Source organism: Semicossyphus pulcher, unplaced genomic scaffold, assembly GCF_022749685.1.
Source record: "Semicossyphus pulcher isolate SPU_LCO1_2020_fin unplaced genomic scaffold, fSemPul1.0.p SCAF_19, whole genome shotgun sequence".
Taxonomy (NCBI): domain Eukaryota; kingdom Metazoa; phylum Chordata; class Actinopteri; order Labriformes; family Labridae; genus Semicossyphus; species Semicossyphus pulcher.
This window is the reverse complement of record NW_027211692.1, coordinates 1,954,104-1,967,565: the sequence shown is the minus strand read 5'-3', so window position 1 is coordinate 1,967,565 and position 13,462 is coordinate 1,954,104. Positions and strand designations below refer to the sequence as shown.

The 13,462-nt window shown below is 39.1% G+C and overlaps 1 protein-coding gene across 1 annotated transcript; it reads right to left on the bottom strand.

Moving 5' to 3' along the window:
• Nucleotides 1-754: 754 nt before the first annotated feature.
• Nucleotides 755-12,786, bottom strand: capns1b (calpain, small subunit 1 b). The gene is made up of 11 exons (XM_069668678.1): nucleotides 12,623-12,786; nucleotides 10,864-10,918; nucleotides 10,681-10,717; nucleotides 10,082-10,174; nucleotides 5,013-5,070; nucleotides 4,829-4,893; nucleotides 3,638-3,706; nucleotides 3,389-3,467; nucleotides 3,145-3,261; nucleotides 2,016-2,074; nucleotides 755-1,133 (listed from the first exon to the last, which is right to left on the bottom strand). Exons 2-11 carry the CDS (start codon nucleotides 10,908-10,910, stop codon nucleotides 1,107-1,109), a joined length of 651 nt encoding a protein of 216 aa, XP_069524779.1. The 5' UTR covers nucleotides 10,911-10,918; nucleotides 12,623-12,786; the 3' UTR covers nucleotides 755-1,106.
• Nucleotides 12,787-13,462: the final 676 nt, after the last annotated feature.

Here is a 13,462-nt window from a genome sequence, read left to right as displayed (position 1 = left end):
AATCTACAATCTTTACATCTGTAAAAATTTGACGCTAAAAAAAAAAGATTCAAGAAAAATCCACAAAAATGAACTGAATGAATTCTGACTCATCAAGTTAAGGCAACATGGACAGTGAATCTGAGCTGATACCATTCACCTTTGAACCTGACATTAAACCGGATACAGAGCCTCACTGCAGGTATAAATCCTGTGTGGGACTAACCGACAGAAACATGTAAATAATGTTTTTTGTTTTACTTTTTGGCGCTGGTTTAAAAAACTTCAGTGTTTCTAAAAAACAAGGTGCAAGGTGTACCCCCGAAATCTTCTATGTTCCTGTGTTAGAGTGAAAACCTGGCAAGGACACTCATAAAATAAGTTTTAATTTTCAATCAGCGTTCCCGGTCCCAGATTGTTTAAGGAGATTTAAAGAAGGTAACGTTCATGACGAAATGTTGACAGAAGTACCTCAAACTTTCAACCTAATTTTCACTTCTCCTTTTAATCCTGCCTCCTTTTATAAATTCCGTGGACATGTACGGTGTAAATACAGTAAACTTAGTCTTATCGTGAAATATGAAGACATTCTCTCGTCTAATACACAGGTGCTCTGATGTTTTACAGCTTTTTTCCTAACACTCGATGACTGGTAGCTCTTTTCATCACCTTCTGAGCGGATCCTGTTGAGTCTGAAATAACCTGAGAAAGTTCCAGACTGTTAGTATGAGGTCATTAAATGATTTTGAAAAACAATCCACAGCAGCACTTAAAAGTCAATTGTGTCTCTTTATTCTTTTAAACATTCAGAGTCAAATTAAAAAAAACAGTTTCAGCCTGATAAAAACCACCAACTGTTATAATTTGTCATAAAACATAGAAATCTGTAACATGGGGATGTTGTAGCGCCGCCTCATGGCAGCAGCAGGACAGTGCAACGGCAGCATCAGCTCCACTTTGGTCCCAGTTGAGTTGTTACTTTAGCTCTACGCTGGCGTTTTTGGTCCTGTTACCATGACGACGGAGGGGTTTCAAACTCTATTGCACATCCGAAAGCACACACAAGAGGAACGAGATGAAGGAGGAGAAGAAGGTTTTTGGTGGTGGAGCAGCTTTCCTCCGTGTCTTTACGAATACATCGTCAGCTGAAGCCACTGGAAGACGCAAACAGAACACGTATGTTAAACTTTCAAAATCCTACTGTGGTCTGTTTCAGATTTATTTTCCTCTTAACTCTGTCTGAACATTGTTCGTTCCCTTTACAGTCAAGCTAAAAAAAAAAGCAGCAGCTGTTTCTCTCCCTGGGTTTTGTCTCTCAGGATGCATGCAGGCTGCCCTGCCACAGATTAAGGCTGTGCAAATGATGAGAAACGTAACACACTTCCTGTCCCCTAAGTAGTCGTGGTCTGCAGCTATTCTTTTAATTCGCTTTATATTTCTGTTAATCTAGTTGGAAAGAGACGTCTGCAGCTCGGTCGCTTCAGCATCAACCGAGAGAAGACATTTCTGAGCAGCTGAGACAGAATTTAAATTTCTCTTGATTTGCCTGTCAGAAAAATACCAGTTTAGTGTCAGGATGCCCATTTTCACTTGTGACATTTGATTAAATCTACTCAGGACCTAATGGTAGTCTCCTTTAGTTGCAAGGCAGTGGTTAAATCTACGTGAAACAGAAATTACTCTCTCCTTTCAAAAACCCTCCTTTATTGGAGAAGGTTGGTGGGGCTGTATATATGCAGCCTGAAAACAAACCTGAAGACATCATTCAGGGCTGAAAAAAGCCTTTCGATCCATGTTTTTTTAGGTAAAAATAATCTTAAATCTCCAGTTATGTGTAGTAGGTATTTATAAAGGAAACAATTTAAATATGATTAATATACAGAGGCTTGTGTTGCATTACTTTTGTTGATTTTAAAACTGTTGTTATGGAAAGGACAATACCAAATTGAATCATGAATTGTTCCTACTTTATATTGTGTTTCAAAATCTACACTTTTATTCTTTGGATACAATTTAATTGAACTAAAGTGTTTTACCTCCTTGATGTCGAGGTCGATGGAGCCGCTGTTGTCCTTGTCCAGAGTCTTAAAGGCTCCTGAAGCACACACACACACACATAAATCATTTACCCCGCTCGCACACAAGTAAACACTGATTATGTTGATTATATATTTAAGAGTAGCTTGTTGTGAAAACATAGTCATATTTTTAAAAGAAAGCTACAACTCCACTGATTGTATTCCTATTATCTCTCGATGACATAAAATGAATATCGTTGTATTTTGATGCAAAATGAGGACGTAGCCATCTGGAGAGGAATGTAACATCCTTATCGCACAGAAGAGATTAAAAAGGAGGAGGGATGATGTTTACAGAGGAACAGAAACTGTTGCAGAACTTTGGCTCAATTTTTTTTTACAGACTTAAACATATTAAATTGGGACAATTAAAAACTATATTTTAGCAGTTAAAATTACAGCCAGGCTACCTTTTGTATAAAACATGTATACATTGGTTCTAAGCAAATCTAGATATATCATGTCCTGCAGTGATGAGCATATACAAACATTTTTTATACTGTAAGCAGCAAAAATTTTATATTGCATAATTTGACAAAAAAATCTGCTCATAAGGGGGTTGCTATTCTAAGTGTCAGAAAACATAATGAGAAGGATTCATACAGAGAAACACCTTTTTGCTGTTAACATAAAATCACACTTTCAAGCAGAAACGGCTGTGACATCGCGCTCTTCAATGCCACCAGACTCCATTCACAAAAACGCAGATTTTACCATGCAGAATACAGAAGTTTCTGGTAGTCGATCGGTTGGTTTGTTTGTTTAATTGTGTTACTTTAGTGTTTTAAATGATTAGTTTGAATATTTTTGTATCATATATAACACAACAAACTAACAGATTGAGGCAGCAGAAGACCGGCAACACCTGTGTTCTGCAAGGTGAAATTACCATTTTCATCAATGGAGTCTGGTGGCTTTGAAAAGAGCAAAGTAAAGTCTTACTACAAGGATTTTAATGGAAAACCTGAGTTGATGGCTTAAAAGAGAGTCTAAATTACTGTATTCACCTGCGTCACTTTGATTATATGAGTGTCAGTGTATCAGACCTAAACAGAGGGGGGGAGGGTGAGGAGGGAGAGACACTCACTGCACATGGCGTCCAGTCGCACCAGGCAGCCAATGTAATTGTCAAAGTCCATGTCGCCGTGCTCATCGCTGTAGCGACGGATAATCAACTTGTAGAGCTGCTCATTCAGAGGGAAACCTGCACACACACACACACACACACACACACACACACACACACACAATTAGTTTGAAACTTTGCACCCTGTTCACACTGCAATTACTTTACACGCACGCATGCACACACATAGGGCAGTGTTTCTCACCTGCAGCCTTGAAGGCTTTCGGCAGCTCACTAGAGCAGATCACACCTGAGCGGTCCGTATCTTGGGACAGGTAGATCCCCTGCAGACAACGAACACACAACAAATAAACTACAGAACAGAGCCTACGCACACAAACATCTGTTTATGTCACAGAGTATGTTTGAGCTGTCCACCAGCCACACACACTGACTTAATGTGTGTGTATATACAGTAAATTTAAGGTGTTTTTCATTGAGTCATTGAACTGACCTGCCATCTCTTGATGTTGTTCCAGAGGTATTTGAACTCATGGAAGCCCAGTTTACCTGTGCTGTCACTCTGAAGGGGGCAGGGTCAAAGGTCAAACTCAGAAACCAGAGCTGAGTACATGAGAACCCACACAATACTTTGTCATAGTTTTATATCTGTCGGATTAAAACTACGACAACTAGTTAATTGAATAGACTACTACTACTACTACCCATAAAACTACTGTTGTTGCTAAACTGCTACTACTTCAGCTACTAGTGTTACTACGGTTACTACTGTTACTACGGTTACTACTGTAACTACGGTTACTACTGTTACTACAGTTACTACTACAGCTTCTACTACCAAGCTAATTCTAAGACTGCTGTTACTACCTACAACCAAGGCTGCTGCTACGACTAATGCTACTACCAACAAGCTACTTCTAAAACTGCTGTCACCACTACTACTACTAAGACCACTACTAGATAGACAGACAGACAGAAACTTTTATGAGGGACATTTAGGCATCCAGTAGCTTACAACACTGCAACGTTGAGTAGTGGCTGTATGGAGGTGGTGCAAATTTAAACTTGATGATTAGTGCTACCAAGCTACTACTAAGACTGCTATTACTACCTACTATTACTGCTACAAAATCTCCACCCAAAACATCAACTGTTAGTACTTCTACATCTTCTACCTCTACTGCAGTTATTGCTACCATTACTCCTTCAAACTGTTACTGGTACTTTTACTGCTCGTTCTCTCGTACTGCAACATTAATACTAGGACAGCTGTTTTTGCTACCACTGCTACTACTACTGCTATTATTACTACTAGTGCTAATACTGAGACTACTACTGTTAATAATATAATTACTCCATTACTTACCATGTCAATTAGACAACAACTACTGCTACTGTTTCTGCCACTAGTCCAGCTGTTCCTGCTCCTACTGCTGAAGCTGTAACTGCATTTCTTACCTTTACTTCTACTGCAGCCAACACTGATAGTACTGATAATACTTCTACCACTGCTAGTACTACTGCTATTAATGCTGCTGCTACCTCTACTTCCAAAACTGCTGCTTCCACCACAACTGGTACAACTAATAAGATGCATGCTGCTTCTTGCACTACTACTTTGAATACGACTGACATGCTGTCGTGCTCAGTCTCAGTAGTACTGTGTTGTGTTAGTGAAGGATACGTCCATGACAGCCACCATGCTCCTGCAGGACTCGATGCTGAAACCGTCCGTCTTCAGGCCGCCGTCTGAAACAGAAGATCAATAACTGTTAGTTCAGTTTAGCTGATTATTGATTAAGCTGATTAAAAACACTTCTGTAATAAAAACAAGTTATTAAACCTTAAAATAAGTCAACTGGACTCACGTTTAGAAATGATTTTGTTCAGGATGTTCATCAGCTCAGTGGGACTCACCTCCATGTCCTGTTAACACACACACACACACACACACACACACACACACATATCAGATGGGTGTTTCGATTGTTTCTCTCCACAGAGGAAGCCCCTCACACAAAGTGAGTCACAGCTGATCCGAGTGTGACTCACTTTGACTGAAGCTGTTTCCTTTTTATTTGCTTTGGTATTTTTCCAGCTTCTGACTCATTGCAGAAAAAAGACTCCGATTTCCTCTCTGTTGCTAAAACACTGAAGTAACACCATGTTATCTCCGGACACGGGGTTCTCTTCATTTCTTTTTTTAAAGACGATATTTTTGGTCACATGATCGTAAGAAAGTGCTTTTCTTGGTTTCAACACAACAAACTTGTTTTCTTGCAGCATTTTCTGTTTCTCTGCTGCGAAGCCATAAAGAAAATGTTGACGTATTATTTTAGCTAAAACGACTCTTTCCTAAACCTTAAAATGATTTCACACATACATAAATCCAAGCGGTCGCAGCGCCGCTTAGAAACAGATCATGATTCAGGCTAAGAAAGTCTTTATGCTTTCTACAGTGATGTCAGAATACAAACCTTGTCATGTGAGTACAGTTTTGATATATTTAGCACTACTTAGGCGTGCATATCTTCCAATATAAGAATCTGATGGTCCATTTGAGAATTTATCACCCTCAAAGTGCAAAAATCAAAGTGCATCACAAACAAATCATCTGTTTGAAGTTACTATCATGCATGAAGTCTCCTGGAGCTTTAATCCTGGTCTTAATGCAAATATTAGGTCAATAAACCTTTTTAGGTGATGGCTAAAAGAGTGACGGGACGACCCGGTTCAAGCTAAAGAACGTGCATCAGACGCACAACACTCCTTTTTAGTGAGTCCCGTCTCTTAATGTCCATCAAACTAAACACACCTCCTGATTTTATTATAGCGGTGCACCACAGTCCTCACATTTCCTCCAAACAAATGTTCGATGTTTCCAGACTCAAGGTGCTGCTACGACAGAATCAGGAATGCACCTTTAACAAGTAACAGGAAGGAAGGAACTATCTCCACCTTAACCGACCTCCTGACCCCGCCCAGCTGGAGCACGGCCAGGTGGGTGGGTCTCCATTTTACTACAACAACCTTCATCGTCTTCATCATCACCCTTAATTCTGTTACTGTTGATCTAGAAAAATCCACCCACTGACAGCCGGCTCAGTTCTGGTTTAACTTGTGCACGCACCTCTCTGATGAGTCAGAGAAAACCTCAGAGACACACACTGAACAACGCCTGTGAGGCATGAGTGCCTCCCTGCCAGACAATGGCAGGAATGCAGAGTAAGAACGTCTCTCTGTCTAACACGCTCTGAAGCCGTTTGTTTCCACATGTTTGTTAGAGACACACAGTAAACTTCACTGTGTATCTCTAGAAGAAATTAACGCGCTGTATTTACAACCAGCTGATACATGAAAGCGAGACTGTGAACTCATCTGGGGCAGTGAGTGAAGTTTTTCTCCACCCTCAGTGAGACAGGGCGTCAGAGTGAAATCTGTGGCAATGCAACAATGAAGGACACATATGCAAACAGTTAAAGGGAGATTCTGGTATTTCTAGATCTGGGCCCTGTTTTAAAATATTTTAGCGACTAAATTAGTTTTGGCCAAATGGGCTTTAATGGCTGCAACCTAATCCATCATTTTTGGTACTGACGGGCTCAGATTATGTTTTGACAACATGACAGAAAGGATCCCTACAGAGATAGACCTTTTTGTTACAGAGGAAGATGATTGTTTTAACCACAGACAGACGTTACATCGCTCTCTGCAAAGCCACCAGACTCCATTGACAAAAATAGTAATTGTACCTTGCAGAGCACAACAGTTTAAGGTCTTTCGCTGCTTTAATCTGTGAGTTTGTGTATTACACAAATATTGTTTGGGATCCAAATTTAGAATTTAAAAGTCACACATTAACACAAAATTGCTAAACAATCAAGGCAGCAGAAGATCAGAATGTCCCGTGCTCTGAAATGTAAAATCACTGGTTTTGTCAATGGAGTCTGGTGTGTTTGAAGAGAGCATCTGTTTGTGGTTAAATAAATCATCTCACACTTGATCAGGCGCATTAGCCCTCCAGAATAATGTTGCAGCTTGTTTCGCAGCCGAGTGTTGAAGCAGTCTACTGGAGCATTTCCAAAAATGTTTGTAACTTTAATTTGATGGTTTCATTGTAGCTGCCCAGGACTTTCCTGTTCGATTTGCTTGGTAGGTTGTTTAACTATTTCATGCTGTTTCGTTAACTGACAGCAAAAACAAAATCTTAAAATCAAGAGTATACTGACCGAAGATGGCTGTGTGAAAAAGGTTTAATTGAACATTTTAATTTATTTGTCCTAGACTCAACTGGTTAATATTTAAAGACAGGTGTGTGATCGTTAGACGCTACAGAACCTGTCAGGTGTGACGATGAACGAGACAAACAGAGCAAACAGGGAGAGGGTGGACGGGACAGCAGAGGGTGGGGTTTGGAATGCAGCTGACAGCAGGCAGACAGGTGTGGTGAGCGGTGAGGGATCAGGTGAGACGCAGAAAGAAAGACTTTTAAAAACATGAATTAAAACTAAAGCTAAGAAGCGAAATCTCCTCTGATGTTTCAAATCAGATCAACAGTTCAGTGGAGTGATAAACAGTAACCAGCCTCCTCATGTACACTTCCTGCTTTAAGTGAAGGAGAACAGGCCTGTAACAGGGTGGGGCAAATGTAAATCATCCCTCATATCAAAGAGACACTACGGCATAAGGAGAGTGACAACTGAGATCACTACGTGAAAATTTAAGTATGCTACAAATGTTCAAGATCAGGAAACTATGGAGGCAACAAGGGCGGAGACTCAGAATATTTCCAACGAGGAGAAACGGCTGCAACCTTTGAAACCTAAAACCTTTAGCGGCTCATTTTAAATCACAAAACTTCAAAATAAACACAACAACAGAAAAGTGCTGCAGAGAGCAAAAACAATGACAAAGTCAGAAACACAAGAACTCAGAAAACAAATGCAAGAAAAAAAGCACTGCATTTCCAACATGAGTCAGCACGAGCGCTAAGAGGAGCAGCAGGAGAGAGCGTTTCCGACCTCACTGACTACTCAACTTCATAATTGTAGTCTCTGATTTTAGAGAAACTGGACTCTTTTTTTTATGGAGGAACTGTTTCTGTAAGACAGGTAGCTTGTGAAGTCACAGCTGCTGCTGTTAGCTAGTTAGCTCGGTTAGCCATGCAGCTAGTGGTATTATTAGCTGTCTCTGACAGTCTCTGGAGTGTCTGTGTTTAACTGTACTTGGCAAAGAAGATTCGGACTGCCAGGAAGTCGAGGTTATCAGACCCGAGGCAGGAAATGTTGGCAGTCTTTGACGACAAGGAGTGGGCTACAGAATTACTTAATTTAAGGGGACACAAGTAAAGATTTAAGGGTGAATTGACAGCAAAAGGAACATTAAGCGATTAAATTAAATTTAAAGTTACTTAAAGTTTGTAGTTAAGGGTGCTGATCAGCTATTTAACACGAACCACCTTAAAACATAACCTCCGTATCTCTAAACTCTGAGTTTTGTTTTTGATGAGATCCACCGAGCAGACCGTACAGACGGATGTAAACACTCATTAAACTGTGATTACAGGAGAGAACAAAGTCTCTGTGGTTCTTCTGTGAGGCCTGAAGTCACGAGCCCCGACTCAGACTGTAAACCAGCAGCAGATGTGTTGGTTATATATCATAGTAATGTTCAGTTCAATTAAGACAGTGGTTCCCAGCATGTTGTCCTTGGAGCCTCCCTGCTTGTATGTAAGAGAGGCTGAGCCCTCGTAGCCCGCACTCACATACACCGAATCCTTATTGGCCAAACTGAACACCAGTCAGCCGACAGTTCTTTGTCTGTCTCTTTGTTTTAGTTGATCAAAGTTCTCTAAACAACACTTTTAGTTATATATGTGGATGTAGGCAAATCTGCATGCATGTATGTTTGTATGTGTGCACATACGTGCGTATGTATGGATGAATATATTTTTTTAATCGTTGAACAGACTTTGATTATCAAGTGCTGTTATAATGATTTTATTTAACGTGTGCAAACCTAATCCTGACAGACAACGCCTCGCGCACTCCCGATCTTTGGAGCCTGTAACTTTACAACTGTTCCAGTAATCACAGCACAGTCGAACAGTTAAATACTGGTGACCGGAAATGTCCCCGAGGACAGATGTCATGTCCACAACCTGTGATTTTCATAACAAGCAGTATTTTCTTGTAATAACTATCCTGATTTTCTTTTTACACCTTGCATTATTTTATTCTTACATCAGAGTGATTTACCTTTTTATAACAAGGCTCATTATCTATTATAACAAGCTGTATTTTCTTACTTTCACTACCGTGTTTGTCTTTTACACGAACATTATTTTCTTCATCTACAGCATGATTTTTTTTATTTAACTACCAGGACTGTATTTTTATAACTAGCGAGATTTTTCCGTGAACACTGGCATCATTTTCTCTTCACACTGACATTATTGTCCAGACTTGCATGATTTGCTCTTCATAACTGGCATCATTTAATTTTTACACACGTATGATTTTATTCTACACTTTTTTCGTTATAACTACAACAACAACTTCTTCCTAATTGTTTATAACAGAAATGAAGGACTTGTAACTTTATTAATATCCTGACTTTTACAACAATAAAATGTACGTGACGGTTTCTGGAGAGTTTGCTTGGATATTCTCTTTCATGTACGATATATTTGCTCCTGTTTCCATCTTTTCCTGAATTATTTGTGTATAAAAATGGCAGCTAGAAGAAAAATTATACGACATGATTTGTGAACGCAAATAAAGAAATAAGAATATGAACAGAAAATCTGCCTCTGGTGCAAACAAGGATGGAAATAGGTTACTTACTGCTATAAAAGGACATGTTGAGTCAGTGTAACTGGGAGTGAAATGTGGTGTAAACATGTAAACTGCATTAAATATGAACATTATGGACTCACATCTCCGGCCAGCTGCTTGAAAACCCTCCGAAACTGTTTCTCCTCATCGTTCTCGTGAGCCTCGGCGAAGTTCAAAGGTCTGCGAGGGGGAGGCTGCGCGCGCACACACACACACACACACACACACACACACACACACACACAAAGAGCTAGTGTTAGGTCACACATTTCTCTGACTGACTGCATTCAGTGTTTGTCTGCTTATAAAATCTTCCACTGGGAGAAATCTGAACGAAACGTCGTTTTACAGTTTTCATCACTGGCTCATTTCGGAACCTAAAAAATAGTTTTCAGGTCTTTCTGTTTGTTTTTATGTCCAAATGAGTAAATTGAAGCTACTTAAAATAAGTTTAAGTCAAACCTTTAATTCATCCAGACAAGGATTCACCCTATGTGACCCACATTTTGTCAGAAGCTCTTATATTGTACTTTTTATAGTGACATATAAACATATATTTTTACTGGCTGTATATATGAAATATCTGGGTCTGAATACCTGTGATCAAAGAGCATGAGTCTAATTTATGTGGGGCATAGCTGAAATGTCTTAATAAATATTAACTAGTTTTATTCTGAAAATCCTGACGTTTCGTACTTACAGGGTCTGAAGGGACGAACATGGCAGGGTCAATGTTGCTGTTGGAAGAAAAAACAAGACACCAGTCAGAGGGCAGCTCAGGACATCTTTATATGCGTCTGAGGTTAGCCTAGCTTAGCACAAAGGCTTAAAGCAGAGGGAGGCTGTTAGCCTAAAGGGGAAGAAACATCAGGCGTGCGCTCACCTGACCGCTTTGATGATGCCTTTTAAGAGACTATTGGCCATAAACATGATGCCGTCTGTGGGGAACAGGAAAGGTCAGAGATGAAGTTACATTTCTTGCAGCAGCAATAAGAGACAAAAATCACTTAAGTTTAATATAAATTATAAAATACTATTAAATTAATATAATCAATTATAATAAATAAAATAATATAAATTAAAAAAAATAACAAAGGAATTAAACAAAAAGTCAACGTTTCTGTCCAAACATCTGCAGATCAGCTCATCCAGATCTGCACAGCACATGTAGGACGTTTAAAGCAGTCTCACCTGTCTGATGACTTCATGATGCTATTGATCAGTTTGTACTCACACCTTTTCAGGTGACAAGAGAACTTGGCTTGTTTTAAACTGTCTGTCAAACTAAGTTGATGATATAAATCGGCCTGTGTCTCATAAAATATCAACAGATTACACAGAAGTAATGAAAAAAGAATAAAAAATACAATTTAAATAATCAGTTAGAAAGTATTACTCAGAACCCGCCCGACCCACTGCTGCTCCAGTCATCACAAACATTTTTCAAACTCACAGAACTTTATTTAAACTCGAGTACAGTTTCCAAAAGTCCAAAGATACAAAACATGCCATGAATAAGGAGGGAAATGTATATTAAACATTTGCACGACAGTTATTTGCACAGAAGCCTTTAAACAAAAACAGAATATTTGTCGTGCAGTTATGTGATTCTTTTTTGGATCTCAAGCTTCTTATTTGGACATAAAGGAAACTAATTCACAAGTTGATCAGAAATAGTTGATTAGGAAATGTATCCTCAACATTTATTTAAGTTCTTCACTGAGGTACTGAGGAGATCTATGCAGCTGTAAGTATTTAACAGCTGCAAGGGTTGCAAATTTAGATTAATATAAAAAATAATACAACCAGTTTAAGAAGTATTCTGATTGACTGAACTACTCAACAGCTAATAAATTAGGGCTACTCTAATAGTTTCAAAATTGCATAATCTGTTGATTAATTTCTCATTGATCAATCAGTTGTTTGGTCTATAAACATCTGAAAACTGTCCATCATTGGTAATTACTTTTCTTGATTGGCTAACTGATTATTGGGTTTCTTCTTAGGCAGTTAAAATTAGCTCATTCTCTTTTAGTAACAACATAACATTCTAATGACATACTGTGCAATGTTGCAGTTAGAAAATACGTTTTAGAGACTTTATCAGGATTAAAGAAGACTTTTACTTTGAAAATCTCAGTGCATTTTGCGTGTAAACTGTAACATCTAAATGCAGGACTTTTCTGGGCACGGAGTATTTTTACGCCTTCACTTAAATAAACGGTCTCAGTACTTCCTCTACTCCTCCCTGGCAGAGTAATGAACACGTCTTTTTAAACATTAATGTGTTTATAACTGAACAGAGCTCCAGTGAGTTATTTCACTGACTAGCATACTGAACACACTTCAGGTGCTGCCACTCCTTGTGTTATTTAACTCAAGACAAACTTTGAATACAGTACGACTTTCTTCTTCTTCTTCTTCTTAGTACTTTTCCAACACTTAAAACAAGTCTAAACTATAAGCTAACCCCCCTTTCCTTCAAATACCCTATACAGTGTCAGGTTTCAGCACACACCCACAGACTGTGCAATAACACACTGCATAAACAAAAACAACAATTCACTGAACGCATCACATATCTGCGTTAAGGCTGGAAACACATAAAAACATCAAATTCAGCAAGTTTTTGTGCTACTTACTTAGTGTTTTGCTTCTACTGAGGAGAAAGGAGACTCACAGGGAGAGGCCGAGAGAGGTAAAGACACACTGACAGAAGAGGAGAGGGAGAGCGAGGCAGATAATCAGGCTGGATGGCACTCCCACTGCCAGAGTCCACAAAACCAGTTGAGCAAAAAGACCAAAGTTCTTTTTCAATGCATCATGAACCCCGCCCAGCCCGCAAACACACTCACACACCCAACTACACACACCCAAGAGGCCGGCAGGGCGGGAGAGACAGCCTCCAGGTCCTAAAGTCCACTGAAATCCGGAAACGAACAGGACAATAAACATAGTTTATGTCGCCTTTAGGGGTCAGCAGGAAAGCTCGGACATTCCAACATTCCAACATTTAGTTGGAAGTTCCAAACTCATTTCTGATTATTCGTGTCACATATTTTTTTTGTCTCACATTTGTTGAAATCAAGTTAGTTTGACACTGACGTAACATTTGTACTTTGAGAAAACTGAGTTTCATGTACATCTTTATGTATATAAACATACATAAATATTTCTATATTTGTCGGCAAGAATTTAAATTGGACCAAAATAATTGAAAATTACAAATTATATTCATTTTTGTGATGAATGTTTGAAAGGGAATGCCTTTGAGCTTTTCTTGTGATGTGAAATTATTTCACTATTTTTGAATGTAGAAAGTTTCGTGTTAGCAGAAACTCTGATCACATTCAGTGAAAGAGTAAACTCTTTTATTTTGAAATTTTTAACCGGACATAAACCGTTAGATGTGTAGTGCTGTTTCTGCCATTGTACTCGTCACATAAGAATATTTATAAGCATGACTCAAAGCTGCCCTCTAG

What these genes read in the sequence shown, in the direction of transcription:
- capns1b (XM_069668678.1), bottom strand. Translation starts at nt 10,910, where the DNA reads ATGTTTATGGCCAATAGTCTCTTAAAAGGCATCATCAAAGCGGTCAG. An exon ending in TGTTCGTCCCTTCAGACCCT is followed by an intron (nt 10,175 to 10,680) that starts GTAAGTACGAAA and finishes GTGCGCGCGCAG; the next exon opens with CCTCCCCCTCGCAGACCTTT. An exon ending in TCAAGCAGCTGGCCGGAGAT is followed by an intron (nt 5,071 to 10,081) that starts GTGAGTCCATAA and finishes GTGTGTTAACAG; the next exon opens with GACATGGAGGTGAGTCCCAC.